The following is a 25,255-nucleotide window of genomic DNA, read 5'->3' as shown; positions in this document are numbered from 1 at the left end:
CCTCATCATGAGATTTATGTAGGGCCCCTTGTTTCAAAACTTTGAACCAAGATAATTCCTGTGAATATTGCCATCATGTGTCTCTTGGAATTGCCTTCGATTGCTCCGATCTCTTGTTTCTTATAAAATATTTTTTTCTGTGGAGAGGACTTAACACACTCCTTTGGATTTATATGGCAGTGTGTTCTAATGCAGTTTTCTCCTCAGATCACTTTTGATTTTGTAGGTACACTGGAATTGTCATGTTGTAGCAGACTGCCCACCTCTGTCCCTAAATGATGCAGTTAAATGAGTCAAGCCTGATTTTGCAATCATTTTTGTCACAGTTGTTAAGTGAATATGGATTCTCCCATTGACTTTGCCTGTCAGAAGCTGGCTGAGAATGTCAAACATGTTGATCACGTGACCCCCAACTGTTGTAAAAGGAATCTGGTAGCCAAGTGCTTGGACTGTGTTCACATTGCCATGGGGACACTACAGCACTCATAAGTGAGAAAGCTAGTCATAAATCACTCTTTTCAGTTAGTCAACCTTGGGGACAATACCAGAAGATCAACTGTTGGTCCAAAGGATTACTGTCTACTGTGTATTTAGAATAGTGCAGTTCAATTACCATGAGCAAAAACACTACTTCTGTTTCTATTTTGTAACTCCTAGATGTGTGCAAGGTTTTACTACAATAGCAGATATACAAGCAGCAACATCAGGGCCAGGCTTCATGTCCAAGCTTGTCAATAAATCTTAGTCATTTGGTTCTGAATTAAAGTCTTTTTTACATCTGGGAGAAGATTCCTAGCCACAATTTGGCTACATTAGATTATTGTTTATCCCAATGCAAAGAAGTCAGAGGCTTTCTATATCTGTGCTCTAGGATTTAAACTCTGGGTTTCTTCTTCCCGCTTTTATGAATGAAAACTCAGTGGGATTGGAACTAAGACAAAATGCCTCTCAGGTTTGGAAACCACTGGAACCCATCCTGCCAACTTCAATATTTATACCTTCAACTTTTACAGTCATTAGACTGAATTAAACAGGATTATCTCTGCAGATAATTAAAAGTGTAGGTTCAAATTTAGAAAGCAAAATAAATCTCCATATAAATATATATGGAGATATACATATATATATATATACTGGCGAACTTTTATGTCTGTTGCTTTGGTAATCTGCATTACAATGCAGTAAACAGTTGAAGTGCTTAGACTAGTATATATAGTGCAGCTGTTAATTAACAACTGTTAAGAGAACAGTTGGTATTTGCTGTTAATTACTTTGTATATTATAAGCCAGTTGGAAGGTTTAAAAATAGGTACTCACTCTGTGCTCTAGTAGGCTATTTCTATTGGCCGAATTAGAAGCTGTTATTTGATTCATTCAGCTGGACTCTTCCAAGCTGGACACAGTGGAAACTTGGTAAAGGTCACAGCTGATATGGGTGGCTAGTTCATTAAAGCTGAAATAGAAAATACATCTTTTAGTCAATATGGTGAAATGCCTAGTAAAAATCCATACTCGGAGGAGTATCCATTTGCGAATGGTTAACCACTGTAGTAAAGATGTGTGCATTCGTCTGCTGAGGCATGGGTCAAGGATCACAGCTAAAAGCGCTGGTAAGTTCATTTTTGCCTAGTTTATTTAAATATTTCAAAAGATGATGCCCCTTTTTCCTCTGATATTTATGTATATTAATAAGGGTCAATACATAGGGAATAGAAAATTATAGCACTGGGATTTCAAAAGAGCAAACAAAGAACAGCTGGGGAAGCTGAGGCTAGGATAACATAGGAAAAGCAAAGCATTCAGTGAGGAATGTCCTTCTAACAGATGGAGTTCAATTGTACATTGAGTTATCATTTTAGCCAAATACTTAATACACTGAGGAAAATGTACATTTAGTTTTTATCATCTTTGAAGTAGATGCATGGCATGTATGAATCTATGAATTATAGATAGTACAATTCCATGACACTTAAAACTTATAGATATCCTTAGGGAATCATTATGCCCAAGTACCCTCACAAAAACTATGTTAAATTGAAAAAAAAAGTGATAACTTCAGCTGAGGAAGACCAAAGGGATTATACTCAGAAATGTTATTGCCTATTTTATTACTGATAGGGAAGCTTTCTGAAATAAATTCTAGGACATCTTTCTTTCAGGAAAGTGAGAATACATCTGGCAGTGGTCCTCAAATTATGGCTCAGGATCCTCTTGAGTCACCAACAGGTCTCAAACAGGGTATTTAAGATCTCAAATATTTTTAAAAACCTGACCAGAGTTGTGGAAAGTGGGACTGTGGTCAAAACCTTGATAGAATTATGCTTCTCATTTTGTTTCTGGAAGCACAAAATGGGTGGCTGTGCTACCTCATAGTTTCCGATTACTGGAAAATTTAATTATTAAAAGTAAATGGTATATTTATTTCTTGTTCATCTATAATCCCAGTAAAAGCATTTATCAACTGATTCAGAATTAGGCAGCACAGGCAGTTATATGTTTTTTTAGAACATCACATGTCACACCTTTGCTCTGCAAGATGCATTGGTTGCCAGTTTGCTTCTGGATCCACTTGGGGTACTGGTTTTAATATGTAATGCCCTTCATTGCATGGGACCAGGTTATCTGAGGAACTGCCTCTCCCAGACTAGCCTATCCCAGTAGATCTGGCAAAAAGGCATGTGATGGTTACCACCTACAAGGGACTTAGATTTGGTGGGTCCAGGGAGGCAGGCCCCACTTCTCTACTGTGGCACTGCCTTGTAGAACACTCTCCTTCTTCAAAGGTTAAGTTGGCTCCATTCCTTTTGATGTTCTGTAAATTGTTCAAGACCTGGTTATGTCATCAGGCCTGGGGATACCTCAGAACATGAGGATATGTTCAAATGGCTATACTAGTGAGGCGGATATACTCATTCTCTCCATGCTTGCGATATGTATATTTTGATTTTAATTGTGAACATTTATTTTTACATATTTACTTTATATGATTGTTTTCATATACAATATGTGACATTTTATTTGATTATTATATGGTGCCCAGAGTCACATTTGGTGAGATGGATTACCATCTAAATCTGATTAATAAAAGAAACAAAACAAACAAACAAATAAATATATTTCATTCATGGCAAGGGTGCTAAATAAAATATCATTTTAAGGCATTGCGGTTCTTCAAAATTTGAGAACCTCTGCTTTATTAGTCTTTTGCAAATAGAATTCCTAATGCTAAAAATGAAGGTATTTTCACAAAAATATTTTCACTTCAATAAAATAAAATTACATTAACAACTATCATTTTAATACTATCTGAAGTATCAACAGTGTAAATATTTTAAGCATGTTTTTAATGGAAATCAGGCAATTTTACTATAAATCAACTTTATAGTAATAGATTAAAATTAATAAAAAATAAATCACCAGTAATGTAAAAATACAATATAGAGACAGTATGTTGTAACAACCACTTATAAAGGCAGACAACAAACATAGCACAAAAACAGTTCTTAGTCCTTTCCCAATGTCTTTATGCATTTAGTGCTGGTTCTGTTGTAATGGTATTCTATAGATCACTTACCAACATTGAAGAGGTTCTGTTCTTTTTACAGAATTTCTGTATTTCAGCCAGTATAAACATTTGAAATAGATTCTCAGATACCAAGCTGAGTGTTAGGGATGAATAGAATACATGGGAAGACATTCTGACATGTATCCAGGACCCAATATTCCTATGTCTAGATGATGAAGGAGATGATAGGGGCTAAATATAACCTGCAGGGAATAGTATCACAAAATTATCTAATACTCATGGGTCATTTGAAGGACTACATTATTTGGTTTTCTTTTAGAAACTCCCTCTTTTTAGAATCTTGATTGTCAAGTTTTATGGCATACACCTAATTACTTGAGAGCTACTTCTCTGTGGTAACATCCCATTTATTTCACTACAATATACTAATACGGAAATAAGGTGGGTGAGACTTATCGCATCAAGATCTGGCACACGGTGTACTACTTTCATAAAATTACCTTATTAATATGTGTGACATAGTGATGTAAGATTTCAGCTTCAACATTATTAGCAATACTTATGCTCAATGATCTTGTTTACAAACTACCTTGATACACTGAGTCCCCCACTCCCCAAAGTTTGTGAAGGGCAATGAGGCTTTATGCCTGGAATAAGATGTGAAGATTGATTTATGCAATTTAACAAAATATTGAAAAATGTACGCATAGTGAGAAAGCTTACAGAATTTTGTTGATTGAGAAAAACTTATGATGAAGTCAGCAGCCTAGAATTATGAGATATCTTGCAGAAATATTGAACTGAATATTGGTTGATGTATATGATAAGAACAGTAAATGGTGGAAGTAAAACAAATACGAGAATAAATGAAACACTAGTGAATGGTTCAACATTGAATAATGAATAAGGCAAAATGTATAATATTCTTTTGATTATTCAATCCATTTATATTTAAATGTATAATAAATGTTTATGATAGTAGACATATGTTGAATGGAAACATGAATAGCATTTGAGCCATGGTGGTGCAGTGATTAGACTGTGGTACTGCAGCCAGCAGTTTGGCAGTTCAAATCTCACCAGCTCAAGTTTGACTCAGCTTTCCATCCTTCTGAGGTCGATAAAATGAGGACCTAGATTGTAGTTAGGGGCAATATGCCGACTCTGTAAATCACTTAGAGAGGGATGTACAGTGTTGTAAAGTGGTGTATAAGTTTAGGTGCTTTTGCTATTTTAATGCAGCTGGTGACATGCTGTAAATGTTAGCTAAAGAGAACCAAAGTAATGGACCTGAAACTTAATATATCAAAGGCTAGGTAGCTGAACAAAATTAAGTGAATTAAAGTTGCGCATAGAAAAAAAGAGCAATAGGATACATGGATGAACATGTATCTTGGCAGATAGTTTACTAAAGATGGCGAAAGAATTAAGGCAGTAAAAAAGTAAGAGCAATAGTAAAAAATACGTCGTGCAGAACAAATGACAAAAGAAGTTAAAACAGTACAATTTGTTCTATGTAAATAAGAAAGTATGTTAAAAGAAATATAAAAGTAAATTATATTCAGTAGCAACAAGTAACTTAAGTGTTGTAAGTATTATAAAACAAGAATAGGGTAAAATATAAACACATGCTGAATGGTGAATCACCATTTTGAAGGAAATATTTTGAGAAGTTTTGGTCCTGTACATCAGGGGTGTCAAATTGGCGGCCTGTGGGCTGGATGTGTCACGTGCCACCCCAGCTCCACGAAGGGAGAAAATGTCATGATAACATCACATGACGGCAATATGACATTGCGAGTTTGACACCTATGCTGTAGATAGAATGAATGAGGATTGAATTCCAAAAGAAATATATTAGAGATGACTGGGTTGAGAGGAAAACCCTTAATAGATGGAATTGATGAAATCTTTAAAAAATACAGAGGTGAGATATTACAGTATAAAAAATAAAGGTAGTGTATGATGCAATGCATGGACATTGTGGATGTAAGGATGGTTTGCTGGGATAAGAAAAATATGAAGTATAATGAATGATAATGATATAAATCAGATTCCTTTATTTTCCTCTTATCTCTATATAATTTATTTTGCTTACTATCTCTTATTCTTTTTCTGGATTTTTCAAAACATTGCTTAACCCAAAAGAGAATAGCGTGATGGGTATGTATGTATGTATGCAAAATTTTCTGTGAGCATGTGCATGCAGAGAAATTAAATTTAGGACTGCAGCCATTTTGAGACCATTTTTACTAAACTTTATTAAAGAGCCCTTTGAAAGCATTTTGAGCTTTTGTCCTCCATATTTGTATGTGATGAAAATGCGATTTAAATGAATTTACATTATGTTTTAAAATCATGTCCATACTGAAAAAGCAGCCTTGTTCCATTTTAATTTTGTACTATGTTGTATTAATGTGCTCTGTATGCACTATACTTTTAATCTTTTGTCTTTATCATCATCATTACCACCACCATCATCATCACCATCACCATTATTGTGGTGACATAGCTAAAGTAAAAGAAAAAGTCAATTTTGTATGGTGGCAATGAACGTAACATGAGAAAACATTCTGATATAATCTTTTAAAACGTAGCTCTCTCCAGTAGGCAATAAGCTGCCCAATTTTCTATTTTATCAAATTCTATGCAATACATATTCACACACGTTTTCAAGTATGAAGTAATAAAGAATAAAACTGATCAACTGAAAACTAAATACTAGATCTGACACAATCATAATTCATGCTTTTATAAGGGTCATATGTCTAATCTTAATTAATGTTAACAGTTTAGAAATAGCTACTAAAAACTGTAGGAATATTACTTAATCTGAATTTAGGATAGATAGTAAAATGTGTGGTTATATCACTTGAGATTAAAATTTTAAAACTATTAGTTCTCCATTCTTATTAAATTAAAAGATACTTTTTGAAGATATTGAAACAACATTATACCGTCTCTTATTTTTTAATTAATATAGGTAACATGCAGTGACTGAAAATAATTTTAGATTCCCCCCCATTAGTATATAATGTTTCCATTCATTCTACAATTATACAACCTATTCTAAAAGATTCTACTGACTATAAAACTGGAACTTTTCCTATTTCTTCTTGCTATATGTTAGGATCAGATTCAGTTGAGGTTATCAAGAGAGTATTTGAAGTAAATTTTCATTTTCCAAGGCAGAGCTGGTAGATGTGTATTGATTATTTTCCTATCCTGATAGTCCATGACAGATATGCCCCCAATATCAGGAGTATTGATTCAGTAAATAACTGACTGCTTTAAATCAGAATAATCTACGTAAAAACTAGTTAATTTATTTCATACAGTAAATCAGATACTGTGTGAGCTTGCAAATATTTAACGGGAAGTGTAAGTGTATGAGGTCTGCAGCTTTACTATTTGTTCTATTTGATTGTTAACAGTTTCTCATCCTGTGTTGTAAATTGTATTTGCAAAATGGTTTGTTGTAGCACTTGTTTTATTTTATATGAAACACATTTTTGTGAATCATTTTCTATCACTTTCAAATAGTGAAAATGTTCTCTTTTCACATGAAGCTTCAATTTTTCCCCAGGCTGTTGTTTTTCTCTCTTGTCTTGACTTTGATTGATTGTATTTTTTATATGAGCCAGAATGGCTTAGAAAAATGCAATTAAAGTAACAAACAGAATTAACACAAACCTTAACATTCATTGAAAGCATATAACATTTTAAAAAAAAATCAAATTTGAAATAATTAAAAGGTCTAAGTAAATAAATAGTGTTAAGCCCTCTTCCAAGCTCTTTAATTCCAGTGACACTTTGTGTTATGAATCTTAACATGAAGAAATGAGAATTAATGTCATATTATATGTGGCAGGATCCACAAACAGTGCTGCTAATGATTCAAGTGTCAGAGGAGGTTATTGCCTGTTTCAGCCCTGAAGTAAATATCCTACCATTTCTTTTAGAAGCTTGATACTATCAATGAGGAAGATAACAGAATGATCTAGGGTTACAACAATTAAAGCAGATTTTAAAGCCATAATTGGTTGAATTAAATGCAGTGTTAGTTTATTTTGAATAGATGTACAAAAATCAAGCTAAATCTAATCCAGGGTGAACAGTCTTACAACTGATATTCAAGGGAAAATAAATACTAAATTAAAAACAGATTGTCATATGTGTGGATATTGCTGATATCTTGAATAAATAAATACATCTGATCACTGAACTCATTGAGTCTGTTGCTGTTTCTTAGCCCAAATTACTTTAAAAGATTTTTGCTATGGAGATAGAATTAGGAAAGTTTCATGTGCACAGTATCTTTAAATTCTAAGTTTAGGCTTATATTCATTCCTATCTGTTCTTTGCATTGAAAAATAAACCTCATTTCAGTTTGCCTACATAAAAAAGTAATTAAATAAAACTGGACTCTATATGGAGTTGTATAATTTTAGAAGACTGTAGAAAAAAATAGTCTTTATTGCACATTTACTCAGAGACCTCTTTAAAGTTTTCAAAGTCTGCTAACTTTGAAGCTAAATGGCATAAGCATAAATATTAAGGCAGGAAAACATCAATTTCACAGATTATCATTAGATACAAATGTATATGAATAATCACTTTGTATTCATTTGCTCTGATTTATGCTATTTGCACACTGCTGTTTACACAAATTGATTCAAATTATACTATCATCTGCATGATTTATATATTAGCAGCATAAAACAAAGATGATACAAATGATGCAATTTGTAATTTAATCATATTAGGAGTAATGAATAACCTTTTCCAACAGTTAGTTCATTTAATCAAACTGTCTTACATACTATTATGCATTTTGCCACTTATGACATCCTTCTAATATTGATTAATATTGTATCTTGAGAAATAGAATCACATGATTACCACTATTTCTCATCAAGCTGTATTTTCTCATTTACTGCTATCGATAATCTATTAATAGATAATAGATTATGATGCATCCTTCTGCAAACATATACATGTGTCCGATAATGCAATACAGTATCATGGTTTCAGAATCATGGAATATAGTTCTATGAACTGATGAGAATGAAATAACTGAAGATTTTCATTTCAGGTGCACAAAATGCAGATTTTTATTTTTTAAAAAACGTGGATTTTTTTTTAGTAAAATGAATAATAGTATCAAGTTATATTTAACTTGCTGAACTGTGAAGAATTCCCCTTCACTTAATATAAATCAGTTAATGATTAAATTGCAAACAGTTGTTTTGTCTATAGTTTTATCTCCTTGAAATGTAAGTTTGAGAATCTAAAAGTGTTATTTTACAGGAATCCAGCTGCCAAAGGAAGATGATATTTCACTCCCTGTGATATCAAGCTCTCCTACTAAAGAAACAGATGATGGTTCAGATCTTTCGGTTGAGGAGGGTGAGAAAATCAAAGAGGAGCCTTTAACAATTTCAGAATTGATGTACAATCCAAGTACCAGCTTGCTCCCAACTCCTGTTAATGATGAGGAGATAGATCTTCTCTTTCAAACTTCCCCAAGGGTAGAAAATGGGAAAGAAGATACAGATTCATTTGAGGAACTGGAGGCGGATGAAAATGCATTTTTGGTTGCAGAGGAGGAAGAGTTGAAGGAAGCTCGAAAAGCACTTCGGTGGAGCTATGACTTTTTGATGGGTAACTTGAAAATAAACTCTGCTGTGAAGAGTTTTTCCAGACTTCTTTTTGTTGGGCTTGGGGTGTTGCTTGTGGTTTTCCCTCTACTACTTGTCCTTTTGGAATCAGATCTTGACATCTCCTTCCTCCATGAAATCCGCCAAACACCAGAATTTCAGCAGTTTCACATTGAATATTACTGTCCTCTCAGACAGTGGATAGCCTGCAAAGTAGACTTCATTAGCCATTTGTTTGGCAGCTCTTAAACATAAAAAAATGTGCAAAACTAAGGGCTATATTCAAAACTAGTGAATTTTAGTCAGTATTTAGGTGCTCATAAACATCCTGCAGGTTATCTTCAATTGGTTCTTTATTTTGATAGACAATAAATTCAAAATTCTTACATTTACTTTTCATAATTGAATAATTGATGTAGTAGTGGCCTTTAAGTAACCAAAAAGCAGTCTTTTTTATTTTCTTTCCTGTTTATATCAGTAATTACTGAAGAGAAACTATCATTTCTATCATATCAAGCTACGATGTCCTAATTTTAAGCATTAACTACAAATAGAAAAGAGGATGTGTTTGAATATATTCCTTAGTAAAACAATATCTACTAACCAATGCCTATATTGCTCGGGTTTTATTATAATTTTGTTTGTTTGATTTTTTCATTTAAAAATATTTTTATGTCTTTACAAATTTTGGTAAATTTTTAGCAAATGCAATTTCTGAAAATATTTAAATGTACAGATGAATAAATGCACAAGGACATATCATGAATTTTTAAAACATTTTAGCATTTTTTTAAAAAAACACTAATATTCTTCAAGATATGCACAAGATGAATAATTGGAATGCAAGATAAATATGTCTGATATATGGCAGTGAAAGACTAATTTTTCAATTAACAAGTTTAAGAGGAACTACACATTAGGACAAATCAGGTTAACCATGAGAGTTACTTCCATGAGAGGAGAAGATACTTACTCCTTTCTTTGTACATTGCTTTTTTTCTGTATGCACAATCAGAATAGGATAGTTGGAAGGGTATTTGCAGAAAAGAATCAGTGGATGCAGAAATGATTATGAATTATTTCCTATCTGTTGAACCTGTCCTGCATATTCTTCATATCCCTGTTAATATTAAGAAGCAGATACATGATCAGTATAATGTATAGTATCACATTACAGAAGTTGTTCTGAAACTAAAGAGTGGGATATAATTTTCTCAAGATGGCAATTTGGATTTTACTTTGATACACTCATGAAAGTTCTTTGAAAAGTAGTGGAAGTGTAGTTTTGCAGGAGATTTAGAGATTTTGTTTTCATGTACATGATTGTAAGTTACAGAGAAATGGTAATTTTTTTTAAAAAAAGATAAAGCTAAGCTTACTAAAATACATAACAATTTAAAAAATTAACCTGTTTCCAAAGATAGAGGAAGTTTCTGTGAAAAACTTCTGTGAATTTCAGACACCTGAAAAAAGTTAGTTTCTGATTATATTCATTATTTTTCATTATATAAATCTCGGAGTTTCAATTCCATGCATTATTTTTAAGCATGCTTTCTTACCAGATGTAAACAATGGATGCACATGATTTATTTATAAAAAGTGTTCTTTTGACAGTGGTGTGTTGTTATCTTTGTTGTCTTGATGGAGATTTTGTGCCTGTGTAACTCCAAACTCTTTTTAGAGGATGTGACTAAAATCTTGTGTATTTAGAGAAGACCAACATTTCCACATGCCCAATTTTCAAATGTAAGGAAGTAGAAGCAGAAGAACTAAACCGAATAGCCAATCTGGATTTCATAAAACAAAATTCACTGTTTCCCTTTCCTAACTACACCAGTAATAGGATGTTTACCCTGAGTCCTATACTTGTTTCCTTTGAAATATGTTTAGATCCTAGTTCTAGATTAATGAGAATAAGATTACAGCCTTTTGTTTCTTGTTCTATTAAAGTTTTAGAATTGCTATCTATTACTACAAATTAATAATTTTTTTTAAATAATCAAGTAAATGTATGGAGTACTTAAAGTACATTTTAAACTCAGTTTAAAACTTTTAAAATATTTTTTTATTTACATTTCCTATTAAAAATAGTGCAACAAACCTAATCCATATTTCATCTACCTTCTAATATATAAACCTTTCTAACTAATTCCCATGTAATTCCCATGTGCTTAATTAAAAATCAGATTGTGTTTGTAATTTGTATTAAAAAGAAGTATGCATTGTAGAAGAAATTATGAGCTGCTGATTTTAAAAAGTTTATATTCTGGAGTTCTCACAATTGCTAAGTGCACAAGTTTTAAACTAGATTTCTTTTTTTTATATATATATAATTGACTAGTTGAAAAGCTTGGGTAATTTCCCTTGCATGTATTACATCATCTAAAAAATAAATTTAAAAGGTTTTTTAGGGCAATCTTTTCAATTATAAGTAAATATATGAAATGTTTTGTGACTGAAACCATTTTATCTTTAATCTGTTTTTGAGCTCTTCCTTTCCTTAATTACTCCATTGCAAAAAATATTATTTGGTGCATATTTAATCCTTTTTGCAACTTTGTGCTGAATCAAGAACCCAGTCAGGAAGCATCTATTGTTGTTTTCCAAAACCAAAATGACAGTAATCTTAGAGATACATAGTTATAAAAGTAGACTATATAGATATTGCAAATATTATAATAGCAATAAATCCAAACCCTTGTCTTGGTCTGCTGGGTATTTATAAAATACCAAGCTCTTTAATGATAGATTCTGGATTCTAAAATGTAGTCTTGTCCATGTACTATTGCTCCAAAATCATTAAACACCTTTATTAGTACTAGTTCATTTGATCTGGGAAAGGTTGAATTGTTTGAGGAACTAATTACCTCAGAGAATAAACTGTGCAATAAGGATATGTATACAGTGAATGGCACGTGCATGTACATGAAGGGATAGAGATATATCAATCAAATTGTGAGGGCTTTTTTCTAGATTCTAGACAGAGAAATGAGAAAAGACTGAAGAATATGTACATAAACCAGAAGAGTCTTGTCTGCAGAACTGGAAGTGACAGAGATGGCATATGAAGAGTTCGTAGGTGCAGTATTGTGTATTTCTGTTTGTGCTTAGACTATATTGTAGAACTGTACTTGACATATATTTTGTGATTTGTTTAATATTTATAAACAAACTCTGGGAAGAATTAAATAGGGATTATTTCTCTGAAATGCAAATGGGCAAGAATTCCTGGCATGGGTAGGGTGGGAAATGTACCTGTAAACTTGAGCCTTATCTTTGTAAAGTGAATTTAACATTTCTATGTCCACATCCTGATTGTTTTATATGTTAATGTAATGATAAGACTCCCTAATAAAAATATATTGAAAAAAGCCTCCATGGCCTGATAGTCTCCTGCTTAAATATAGTTAAATATGATATTGCTGAAAAAGAAGACTTATAATTGGTCCTCAGAGTTCTGGTCAATGCAGCCCAATTTCTAGCATCTCATGATCACAGTTTGGGATGTATTTACAACAATCAGTATCCCACAGTCACATGATATCACACTTAATGACCCACATAGACTGATTTAACAACCATGGCTAGAACTGATGAACAGATGTTATAAGTCAGGCATGGCCCCTTCATGTTTCCCATTATGACTGAATCATGTAGCAACAGAGTTGATATTCACAATTGGGGTTGATAAGTGTTACATGTATGACACTTTTGTCCACAACAATGAGCCTGTGATGAAGTGTGGACTGAGATATACTGAGTAGTCTTAGATAATCCAGTGAAGTTCCAATGCTGGAATCTACCAGAACTAGGTAAGATTTGAACTTGGGTCACTCCAGCCTTGTTCAACACTTTAAACATATCACATTGGAATTCTTATCTAGTTGGGAAATACCGGTACAAATCAGTGACATAATCTTTATATCCGATGTACTTATGAGAGTGAAAAGGTAGTAAGTGATATAACTTGTATTATAATGGTTTTATGGTTTACATATATAGTCCTCGACTTACACCAGTTCATTTAGTGACTGTTCAGTTGCTATGGCACTGAAAAATGTGACTTACAACCATTTTTCACAGTTATGACTTTGCAGCATCCTCATGATCATATGGTCAAAATTCAGTTGCTTGGCAACTGGTTCATATGTATGACTTGCTGTGTCCAAGATCATGTGATCACCTTTTGATAAGCAAAGTTAATGGGGAAGCCAGATTCACTTAACAACCAGGTTACTAACTTATCAACTGCAGTGATTCACTTAATAACTTTGGCAAGAAAGGTCATAAAATGGGGCAAAACTCACTTAACAAATGCCTCACTTAACAACAGAAATTTTAAAACTCAGTTGTGGTTGTCAGTTCTGGACTACCTGTACACATAATGTGCAATTTATGTGATGGCATCATGACAAATGTGACATACTGGACACTTATGAATGTAAAAAGCATCTTGTTCAAAGGATGTCACTTTTCTGCAGCCTAGTATTTTCCAGGACAACAATGTAAGTATTCCTAGCCAACTGATTGGTAATGCAATTTATTTGGAAAGCAAAAGGAAGGACTAGCTCTGTTTAAGAATATTTCTATATTATGAATCTAACAAACATTAAGCAGTTTATAATAAACACTAGTGGGACATTAAAACAGTATTTAAACTTTTGTAGAAGTCAAAAGCAAGCTTACTGAAGAAATCAAAGGTCTGTTAAAGAGGTTTTTTAAATAGTTGACAACACTGAAGTATAAAAAGAAACTTGATAAACGTTGTAAAGAGGCAGTTTCAGAGTAAGCAGGACAACAGAAGGGAATTTTAATTGGAAATAAAGGCAAAGCCACATTATGGCAGAAATATTTTTGCTTCCATTAAGAGGACAGGAGAATGAAGTGTTTGTTTTACTTGCAAGATTCTTTTGTTTGGAGAGGACAGGAAACAGTAGTGCCTTTAGGATGAGCTAATTAAACAACTGTTCAAGGTTTCCACACCTCAACTTCCCTTCCTCATTTTGGCTTAATTTTAGTAAATAATAAAGGAAACTGTTGTAGAGCGGCGGAGGAACGAGGCTGAGCCAGAGTGAACGTTAAAGGCTTTATTCCAAGAATAAAGGGTTGCCGCGTCCGCCTTCTAACTTGGCAGGTTAGCTGGCGGCAACGAGGCTGACACTGCTCGACAGCCCCCTTTTATAGCCGGCTGTCAAACGGTGTCAGCCAATGGGAGCGGCTGGTGCTCCCGCTCAAACAGCGGACCTGGTTGGGGACTCCAACCAGTCCCAAAGACATAACAGAAACCTAGAATGTCCGCTTTGCTGATCTTTTCTTCATAGCCAGGAGGCCACATCCCCACACTTTTATATAGCTTGGCACCTGGCACTAAATTTATCTGATGACAGTTGATACAACCTACTTTTAATCAATAAAAGTCCAATCATTCACACCCCCCACATCTCCAAATGGCATTTATGTCATTATCATTCTAAGGCAGCAACGAGTCAACGGAGGGAAACGGGAATCAAATCCCAATCTTGCATGGGATCGTGCTCCTTCTTGGGTTTCCAACTCTAAAGCTGCAGGTGCAGGGAAGCTTCTCTGCGCAAATTGCGTGCGTTCCGCCATTCGGAGCCAAGCTTGCGCAGGAGGCGCGACGAGGGAGAACGCAGCGCAATTCCTTCTGAACTTTCCCGCGGTCAGAAAAAGGTCGTTGTCCCCACCACTCGCTCTCTGAATCCGACAGCGCCCCCTAGTGCAACTGTGTGCTCACGGAAAGAAAGGTTTGTTTGTTCCCAGAGCCCATTTATTTTGAAGAAAGTTTCTAGGAGTTGAAAAAGGATAAGCGGGGAAGAGGTGTCCTTGGTCCTCTCTGCTTTTTTTCTTGCAAACGTTTCATTACCCTAATTAGGTAACATCATCTGTGCTGTTAAGGAATGAGCTTTTGCTGTCAGTTTATATTCTGGTGTCTTTCCTGTATGGGTAAGGGCGGTCTTAGAGATTCTTCGGTTGGGCTAATTATTGATGGCTCCTTGGCAGTTTCTTGACTGGGGTATTGCTTACTTGATTGTTGGTCTGAAGTTAACCTTGGAGTAGGATAAGGAGATAACGCAGGACGGTGGAAAGCCCATTGAAACGCACGCTCACAAAATCATCTGATACGTTTATCGTTGTCCTTAGGATAAAGTCAGATATATCGGGACTGGTTAATGTGGTGTTGAATTACAACCACCAATCTGGGTCATTTGGCGGGCTCAGGGATTGGATTTCCAGGGCCCGGGTTCGGAGGAGAAAGAGGACGAGGAAAAACGTGAAAATATACGCGAAGGAGACCCGGTTCAGACACTCTCAGCAGCGGAGAACGGAGCCGGCATCTCCACCCTTTTCCCTCAGCAGCTGGCTCCACCCTCGGTTGCCACGGGGATGGCCGGAGTACACATTTCCCACCGCTGGTGTTAAAGGAGAACTTCCCAGCGGCGCCTTCATCTTTGGCGCCTCTTCTTTACTCCTTTCTTCCAAAGGGGGAGAGAGAGAGAGAGAGGTCGGCCAAATCTATAATTTTCTTGAGGGCCCAGCGAAAACTGCAATCCAGCCGCGCAAGCAAAACTTTGCCCGCTGCCGCGCAAGGGAGGCTCGCAGTTTCCTTCCTTTCGGAACTGGGTTAGGAGGATGCTACGTAGCAATGGAGGAGGTGGGTTTTACTACCCGTAGTCCAGGCTCGTGGTTGGAGAGAGAGGTTTGTAGAGGTTGTCGGTCCGAAATCCGAACTAGGCTGCCAAATGTTATCTGTCAGAAATGGTATGGGCGGGGGTTAGACTAGATGACCTGTAAGATCCCTTCCATCTTGTTATTCCGAATGAATGAAATTCTTTCCCCTTCCCAAGTCCTGCATAAAGAATTCTAGAGAGACATTTATTTTATGTATACCCTTCAAAAAAAACTCACATCCAACACCTAATCCTATTTTCCTCACAACAACAACCCTGTCTGGTGGGTTAGGCTGAGAGGGAGAGACTGGCCCCAAACCACCCAAACTGGCTAAGGCAAGACTTGAACTCATGGTCTCCTGCTTTCTAGCTAGGTATTTTAACCACTTGACTGGCTCTATATCAAACTGATACCTCAAGTCTTGGCCCTTTTTCTGGTAAATTAGAAGGAGCTGGCATGGCATAAGAATACTGTGTTATCACACTCTGTGATTCTGAGAAATAAGATTTGGGTGCTTCGTAAGATGTTTTCTCCCTGATGTAAAATGGAGACTTAAAATTGGCAAAGTTAGAGTTAGTATGTTTTATGTTCTGTCCCGAATCAATAGTTTTAAAATCTACTTATTTCTCAAGTCAGGATCCTGGTCTCAGGAATATTCATATTTGCATCCTGAATTCTTCAACCTCCAAAACTATCATTCCATATGGGAGCTGACAAGAGAACAGGGCAGAAAGTGTGCCTTTTTTGCTGCTTATCCCTATTCTGCTTCTACAGCTGCTGTGGAAAAGCAGAAAGGAAGACAAGGGTACATGTATAGAAGTTCATTATTTGCATCATGATATCGCCATATGCTTGTCATTTTTGTGTTATCAGGTCTTGTTCAGATACCACTGGTTCTGTCTTGTTAAATGATGACAAATTGATTTCATGTGTGACAACAGGGTGTTCTGTTGATTCAGTCAGATGCGTCACACACACAAAATCTTGAAGTTTTAATCACACAGGTGTGACTGCCGTCTTTATTTTATTTGTTCTCTTATAGATGCTTCTAGCTAGAATTTTGCTCTTTTAATCCTTAATCAGCTTGGCTATTGCTTACTCATTTATTACTCCTGCTTCTCTAAAAAACTGAACAATTTAAAATTTTATATTTTGTTGTGCTTTGTTTCAGCAACTTTGTGTGACTGGAAATCTGTGTCCTGCACTTGTTGGCTAAATTATTTTGAATGATTTTTGAAGACTTTACTACAGTTTGCTGCTAAGTTGCTCCATCCCATTTTTTCAAAATGCATAACTGGCCACATCTGTTTGCATTATTTTGTAAGAGCTTTGAAAATATTTATTCCATATGTGTCCATTGGTTCAGGAAGATGAAGTTCATTGTTTTATGTAAACAACATGAAGATTTATAGTATTTTGCAGAGATTATAATTCTGCTATTTTAACTTCTGAGAGGTACAGCCTTATTAGTTTGAACTGAATATAATTGTGTGAAATATCAGTATCAGTACCTGCTGTGAATGTGCAAGTAAAACCTCAGTCTCATATTAATGGACTTCTCAGCCATAGGAGTCTGCAGCATCTGGAGGTTTCTTCAACAAACAAAATGTGTATCCTGACATTACAACACAAACGGTGACCCTTAGGTATTTGTGTGCAATGTCACAACATAAGTATAAAATCAGTGAAGTTTACATCACAGTGTGACATGTTTTGTCATTTATCTCCCGCTTGGATTCTGAGTGATGCAAATGGCAGGCATTCTGTCAGTTTCTGCCAACATTGAGGTGACTTGTAGTTTGTCATGTACAGCACTAAGTGAAATCCTCAACTTCTTCACTCCTGGGGAAACGAATTGCTTATCTTTGCATGAGATGGCAGGAAATATTTCTACGGGAGAAGAACACGTATGCTATTTTGTGAATGAAGGGAAGCAGAAAGTTGAAATTTTTCTTAAGCTACTGAATTTAGCTTGGAATTTCCAGAAAGCCAAAAAGTAAGTCCAAGTAAAAGCTGAATTGAAAAGGAACTATGCAAGCTCAGCTGTTGTATATTTGATTCCTCTTGCGATCTCCAACCAGCAGTTCAACTTGTGATATATCACAAGATTATCTTCTCCTTTGAAGTTTTTTTTATAGCAGATTCCTTTAAGTACTATTTGTGGATTTAGCAGCACTATTTTTTTTTGTTTCTGAAATGTTGTACATATGACTACCTAAAATAATAAATTAAGTTAAATTAAGTTAAATAAGTTAGGCCAGGATATGTAAATTGAAAGGATTTATGGGAGACAAGATTTGAGACCTCCAATGTTTAGCTCTTTAGGCTCAGAGTAGTTTTCATTTTCAGATAAAACAACTTTCATATGCACTTTTTATTTTTACAGATGGAATATCTATCTCAGAAAGTACTACACCTATCTGTTGCTGATACTGTTCATGAAATCTCTGTACCATTTACTCCTATAACTTGCTATGGAGAAAAAAATGCCTTATTCGGCAGATAATAACAATTCCATACAGTCTAGAAGTTGTTCGCTAAATTTTACAACTACTAGTAAGATGGGCTTTGACGAACCTAGCAAAACAGTAAATGGAAACAAGCATTCAACCATTTGGAAGCTCTCTGAAGTGACCTCTCTAAGAAATGAAGAAATAGCAAGAGCTACAGCTGGACTTGCAGAAAGAAAATGCTTAAGGAATAAATGTATTTCAAAATTAGATAATGAACTACATAGGGAACGTAGCATCCCCGAGATTCAAAAACTCAAAGATGTAAATTGGACAGAATTGTTTCTTGATCAGTCTTCCATTGGGGATAGTCATCAATCTGTCTTAGATCACTGCATATTTAAAAAGATGGTTCAAAATAACAGGGGCAAAGATAAAAAGCCTGACACTTTTGATCCAAAGCTATTACATGCAAATATTTTTAACAGTTCTGTAGCCTTTGTAAATAATTCAGAGAATTTTGAACAAGAAACTCCTGGGACATTGGTAAATAATAATACATTACGTCCTGCAAACATAATTTCAGATTCTATCCAGGCAACCAAGTATAACAATGAAAACTATTTTTGGGCTCCACTCAGTTCAGATGAAGAATGGACAAATAGGACAAAAAATAATTTAAAGTGGCCAAGTATGGACAGCAAAAATTATAAAAACCTTGGTGATAGTGCTAACTTTGACAATCCAACCATTATGAAATATTTCAGTTCGCCAATGCTGGAAGAGGAATTTGTCTTCAAAATAATGCCTGACAGTTGTGAAAAATGGAATCTAGGAATAGAAACCTTGCAAATTCAAGAATATAAATGCAAGAATTTTACACAGACCCCAAAATATGAAGATTTTAGTGGAACACAAAATTCCATAAAAAGCAACCATGAAGAGTCTAAAAAGGGAAATATCAATTTTCTTTCTAAATTTACAGTACAAGAAGATATGTTGAGGGATCAGATGTCAGATATTCAACCACTAGAGAGAGCCTCAGACCAGAGAAATGAATCTAAATTACAGCAAATGCTGGAAATGGACAAGATTTTTAAAGGGAGGAAATATATCGGAGAACAGGATTTCAATTTTAAGAAAGCTACATATCCAAAAGATACAGAATTAACATCTCCGTTGGACTATCCATTGGAAATTAAGAGCAGTTCCGTGAGTTCATTACTGAAGCCTTCAGAAAATAATACTTACAAAGAGGGCTCGGACTCTTTGAATCCCAGTCCTAAAGGCATGAATAAAAGTAATAGTGACTGTGTTTTGCTAGTTGGGCCATCCCAGATCAGTGATGATCAGGTAATACATAAGCCTTGTATCATCTCCAAAAATGAGCAAGGTGCTATAAATGATAATATTTCTGCAACTGGTCTCCAACCAGCAGATGGTGCTAAAGAGTTCCCCACTGCAACTATTAAGTGGGATGGTCATGAGAAATTTTGCAGCAATACAATCCCATTAGATTTCAGCCATAGTGATGGCGTTTTGGCTAAATATTATTTTTATTTGAGCTATCTCAATGAGTCCAAAAGATTTCGCTGTGAAAATGCCCATCAGTTCTTTTTTTGTCAAGAACATGGTTTTTTCAAAGAAGCCTATTATGATACTGGACCCTGCTACTGTAAGAATGGTAGCATGTATGAGGAACAGACAGATGAAAATATGAACCATGATCTGGGAACTTCTGAAGGCAAGGAAAGGACTGAGATCATCAAACAGCAAAATCATTTCAAAGATCAGATGTTGAAGCCTCAGTTTGCAAATGGCAGCCCCAAACAAATGGAGAGAACAGGCAGTTTTAAAGGTAAAATTGGATTGTTTTCTAGTTAGTGAGATGTGTAACTATTTTTAAATATCACGCAGGAGTAGGAAATTTGATGTTTTAGATCAGGAGTGTCAAACTCAATTTCACTGAGGGCCGCATCAGGGTTGTGTTTTATCTCGGGTGGGGAGGGCATGGCCAGGTGTGGCCAGCTTGACATCACTTGTGTTGGGGGTGCCTGTGGTGACCTTAGTGCCCTGCTAGAGAAAACAGGTTTCTGAGTTCTGTTTTCAGCTGCAACAGCCTCCTGCAACTCTCTACCAGCAAAAATGGAGTTTGGGAAGGCCACAAGAGACCCCACCCCACCATGGTCCGTTTTTGCTGCAGAGGCATTGTGGGCTGATCCTTTGCTGTTTCCAGGGTGGCCCTGCAGGCCAGATCTAAGCACCCAGATCCGGCTCGCATCCTTGAGTTTGACTGACACTTGTTTTAGACCATCAGAATGTCTTATATTAGCCATTCTGGTTGTGCTTCTTAGCAGGTGAAATCAAAACTGTTTGGAGGACATCTAGTTGCTGTCCCATGTTACTTTGTCCCAAACATATAAGTGAAAGCTTCTATATTTAATAGAAAGGTTCTTTTATTCTTACCCTACTTTATTGATAATTTAAAATTATGACTCCATGGTATGGCAGTGGCTCAGGTTAAATGACATAATCCAGGAAGGGTATCAGCCATAAATTCCTTTGAAAACAACAGGATTTATAGGATTTTATATTTAATACCTTAATTGTAGGGTTTATGTCAGGCACTCAGGGAGAATTTAAATTTATCTTCCATGTATTAAGGAGAGGGGAAAATAACTTGCAGGTTATACATATCCTTCGGAGTGCTGTGTGATGCAATAATGATGCTGGGAACTTTTAGATTCCCTCATGTCCTATCCACCACCCTAATGAAAGAGAGCTAGCCATTACAAAGGTATAAGAGTTTTGAACTAATATGTGCTATGGTGAGAGAGTGATAAAAAAGAAATCCTTTCTCCAGCAATCATTGTATGTGATAGCAGTGGTTCTTTCATATTGAAAATATGTAGTTCTGGAAGAGAAAGGAAGTGTTAAGGTGCTACTCAGTTTAAAAACTTGTCCATGCATTTGTTACTGCTTCGTAACTTCCTTCTCCAAAGCCAGCTTAATTTTTATATTCATTTTCATTATTTACCAATAATTGTTGGTATTTTTCAGAATGGACGTAGAAATACATGAAATTATAAATAAACATACTTTCCATTTGAGACTTTTCATATATCCAAAGTATTTTCTGTGTTCTGATCTCACAATATGTTCAGTCCTTGGTAGAGCACTGATATATTTAAGGCTGGGAAGAAGCTGGTATGTATGCTCTTGGTTTTATTGCTCCAAACAAATTAGATAAACTTCCAAAGTACATTTTACATAAATCATAAAGAGATTGCTCCCAAATAAAGTAGGATTGTTTAGTTCTAGCAACAAGGATAATCCACTTGATAGTATTTTAGTAAATCAAAGGTGAAGTGATGTTATTGGCACTGACTATTGGCAGAGGTGGGATGCAACCGGTTTGGCCCAGTTCTATAGAATTGATAGCTGCGAAGAGCAGCTGACACTGAACCAGTTCCGTGTTTGTCCCACCTGCCTGCCTGGACTCTAGGCTGTCCTTTATTCCCTGCTTTCCTCTCCTCAGCTGCTTTGCGCAGCACAGCTGAGGTTGAAAAAGCAGGAAATGAGGATTTTCAACTGCTGTGTACCCCTGTGAAGCGCTTGTCAACTGTTCAGGCGGCAGAGCTGGTGATTTCTTGCAAACACAGCACACACGCATTTTATGATTGTCCGCAGTTCGGAGAACTGGAAAATCACTTCACTGGCTGGCCCCTCCCCTCCCCGCCCACTCACTCCTTACCTGGCATGTGAGCCATCCAATTTGCCTGGTTTGGTAAGTTGCTATTTTTCCTCCCCCCCCCCAACCATCAGCTGTTTTGCTCTGCTGGGAGATTTAGATTAGCTAGGAAGCAGCTAATCCTTGGTTTTCTTGCTTTTTAGCTAATCTAAAAGCAGAGCTGAACCTTCCTTAGAACTGAAGCTTCTACTTTTCAGTGCAGACTCAGGTAGCTGATTGCAGATAGATAGATCTCTAAGTGAATTTGTTATTCTGTGAGCAACTCAATCTGCCTGCCTGCTTTGGCTGCTTTTGGGTAAAAGTTGCTTTTTAATTAAAAAAATCAATATTTACATACATGGTGTGTTGTGAGTTAATTTTATGAGTTTGCTTGCAAGCAAATTTTTTGAGTTTGCTTGCAAGCAAATTTTATGTGACAGACTCAAGTAGTCGATTGCAGGTAAATAGATCTCTAAGTGAATCTGTAATTCTGTGAGCAACTCAATCTGCCTGCCTGCTTTGCCTGCTTTTAGGTAAAAGTTGCTCTTTTTTAATAAAAAAATCAATATTTACATCAATATTTGTAATATTTACATACAAGCCATGCCCACCCAGTCACATGACCACCAAGCCATGCCAGGCAGCAAGCCACACCCATCCAGACACATGACCACCAAGCCACACCCACAAATTAGGCCACACCCACAGAAGGCATTTTAAGACATTTGAACCCCACCCCTGGACTGCTGTAATAGTGCAAGCACTACTGAAGCAGGGCAAACTCCTGGAGGTAGCTGTGTGTGATGTCAGATACATATAAGTTAAGGGCAATGTTTTCAGCACAATGATGCAACTTCACTACCATCATTTTAACAAAAACATTAGTTCCAGTGATTCCTCTGGGAATAGGCTTATTCTTCTCTTATACATATATTCTGTTAATTGCTGGCAACTTCCTTCCTCTTCAGCTGAAAGCAGGTGCAGAGAAGTTGTAATTTGGTCTAGCACCTCTGTGGCCACTGAAACCAACATTTCTACAGCTGATATTCAGAGTTCCCCTTTATATCCAAGTGTAATTAAATTGGGAAATCCAATGAGATTCCATTTGTTGTTTCTGATTTTGGACTCATTATATTTTGAACGCATCATATGCCTTATGAATGCCAAGGATGTGTTTTAGATGTTTATGTCATTCCCTGGAGCTCCTTTAACTGCTTGTTGAAATTAACTATGCCTGCAACTAATATATTATGTGGATCATTTTTTTATAGACCAGGAAGTTTTTGAAAGCAGGAAATCAAGCCCAAAACAGGCTAATCCTAAGAAACATTGGGAAAGAGCCAACATTTTATGCTCATCTTACACACAGAGAGAACTGAAGCCAAGGTTTGCTTATTTAATATTTAATACATTGATGTGAACAAAGCAGTGCATTTACAAAAGGCATATCTCATCTGTGCTCTGGTTTTCCATTTTTTTAATCCAGAATTTATAATGGTTCCCTGCAGATTGCTTTATACTTTATAAATATCTCATGATATCAAGACTGTTCTTTTACAATCATACCAGTATATTCCAGTCCTACTATTTTAAAGCGAATATGGGCTTCCTCTGTTAATGTTTTTCCTGCACAACTATTTCCATTTAATTAAGAAATACTAATTTGAAATGGATTATATTGAGTCTAGTATAAGTAATATTCTACACCCATGTGTAAATTTCTCTAGTAATATCTTTAGTGTATTCATATATGAAAGCAATGACAGGATGCAGGAGTAGAAAGTACATAGAAGTATGATAAATCTTATTAGTATAAAGTTGATTTAGTTAGATTATTTTTTATTGTCTCTAGTTTCTTTTTCTCAGTGTTTTTTACGTTCTTCGGTGGTTTGCACAGTTTTGCTTACCATAAAGGGAATAACATTGAAACGCATGCTTGAGTATAATAACCTAAATAAAAACAATAGGTCTTGGCATAGGCTGCGTATCACCAAAATGCATGAATTTCATGAGAATGGTGAACTTTGCATTTTCTAAGGCTAAAATTAACCTGTTTGGTGTAGTGGCTAAATGTTAGGCTAGAAACCCGGAGTCACCTGAGGCCCCAAACCAGCTGGGTCACCTAAGTCTGGTCACATTCTGCCCTAGGAAGAAGGAAATGGCAAACCACTTGCAAAAACCTTGCCAAGAAAACTTCAGGAATTAGTCCAGGCAGTCACCAGAAGTTAAAATTGACTCAAAGGCACAAAAGCAAAACAAAGTTAATTGCTTATTCTGATTTTTAAATTTCTTCATCTTTTGATTATTTGGGGAAAATTGTAATCTGTTTTATTTATGCGCAGGTTAGCCCTATGTTGGATTCTTCAGCAAATCTAACAATCTGTTTACTTATCACAACAGCTCAGATATGGAGGAGGATTAGCTCTGCTGGGTTATTCCCCTTCAAAATGGCAAAACAACACAAGCTAAAGTAAGCTACATAAGCAGAAGAAATTTGAGTGCTGTAGTCCAGTACCAATCATTAGCCTGTGCTACCTGCATATTTTTCCTTGTTCAAATCATGAAGGAAAGGGGATGGTTTCTAAATATTGGTCCGCAGAACATCTTGTATATCTTGAAAACATCTTGTTTTTATTAATGTTGCACTATTTTTCTCTGCAGATCACGATGTGTCCGAAGACCTGCAACAGGCAAGAAGTTAATGAGGAAGAACAATTATAACTCTCAGAACCAAACGTCTTCAGGTTTGTAGAATTTGAGGTGACATCCTTGTTGTCAAAAACTCTGTTCACTTTTCCTTCTATTCCTTGATCAGGATATTCTGTTCCCAACCCATTGCTTCAGGAGAGTGGCAAGAACCCATTGACCCTAAAATTATCAGTCATGGGGTGATCTGTGTTGAATAGATCAGTGCAGATTGTTTTAATTAAAACAAGAATCGACCTCTCTGGGAACCAGTTGAATAAAATGAATCTCCATTTTGAAATGTGAGAGGTATATATCATCCTTTTTGGAATCTTTTGAAAATCTCCAGATCTTTTTGTATTTTATCCAATACCAGCCCAGAGACCAGTGCATTCATGACTTTGATGATTCTTTTTTTTATTAATAAAAGTTTTATTTAAGTTTTCACAAAACACATAAATACAAATAAAATATCTTTTTTTGAGAACAGCGTGGCCCTGGGTTATCACTTCTC

General features: G+C 35.7%; 2 protein-coding genes across 4 annotated transcripts in view; both read left to right on the top strand.

The window, feature by feature from the left end:
* The window catches only part of FRMD3 (FERM domain containing 3), a 75,063-nt gene extending 63,892 nt beyond the window's left edge, over nt 1–11,171 (top strand). For 2 of the 3 annotated variants that reach the window (XM_087926762.1, XM_087926763.1), the window contains 2 exons: nt 5,675–5,689; nt 8,837–11,171. In XM_087926762.1, coding sequence (XP_087782888.1) covers nt 5,675–5,689; nt 8,837–9,435 — 614 coding nt within the window. In that variant the 3' untranslated portion in view covers nt 9,436–11,171. The remainder of the gene's footprint in view (nt 1–5,674; nt 5,690–8,836) is intronic. The other variant, XM_026703846.2, reaches the window with a different exon arrangement.
* A 7,117-nt stretch (nt 11,172–18,288) lies between these two features.
* LOC113438383 (uncharacterized) overlaps nt 18,289–25,255 on the top strand; it is a 40,030-nt gene continuing 33,063 nt past the window's right edge. The window contains exons 1-3 of the mRNA XM_026703713.2: nt 18,289–20,184; nt 23,328–23,442; nt 24,718–24,800. Coding sequence (XP_026559498.2) covers nt 18,351–20,184; nt 23,328–23,442; nt 24,718–24,800 — 2,032 coding nt within the window. The 5' untranslated portion in view covers nt 18,289–18,350. The remainder of the gene's footprint in view (nt 20,185–23,327; nt 23,443–24,717; nt 24,801–25,255) is intronic.

The sequence above is a fragment of the Pseudonaja textilis genome, chromosome 2 (assembly GCF_049901715.1).
Source record: "Pseudonaja textilis isolate UNSWEBS1 chromosome 2, rPseTex1.2, whole genome shotgun sequence".
Lineage (NCBI taxonomy): Eukaryota > Metazoa > Chordata > Lepidosauria > Squamata > Elapidae > Pseudonaja > Pseudonaja textilis.
Note: the sequence above shows the minus strand (reverse complement) of the source record. Positions and strands in the feature narration are given on the sequence as shown.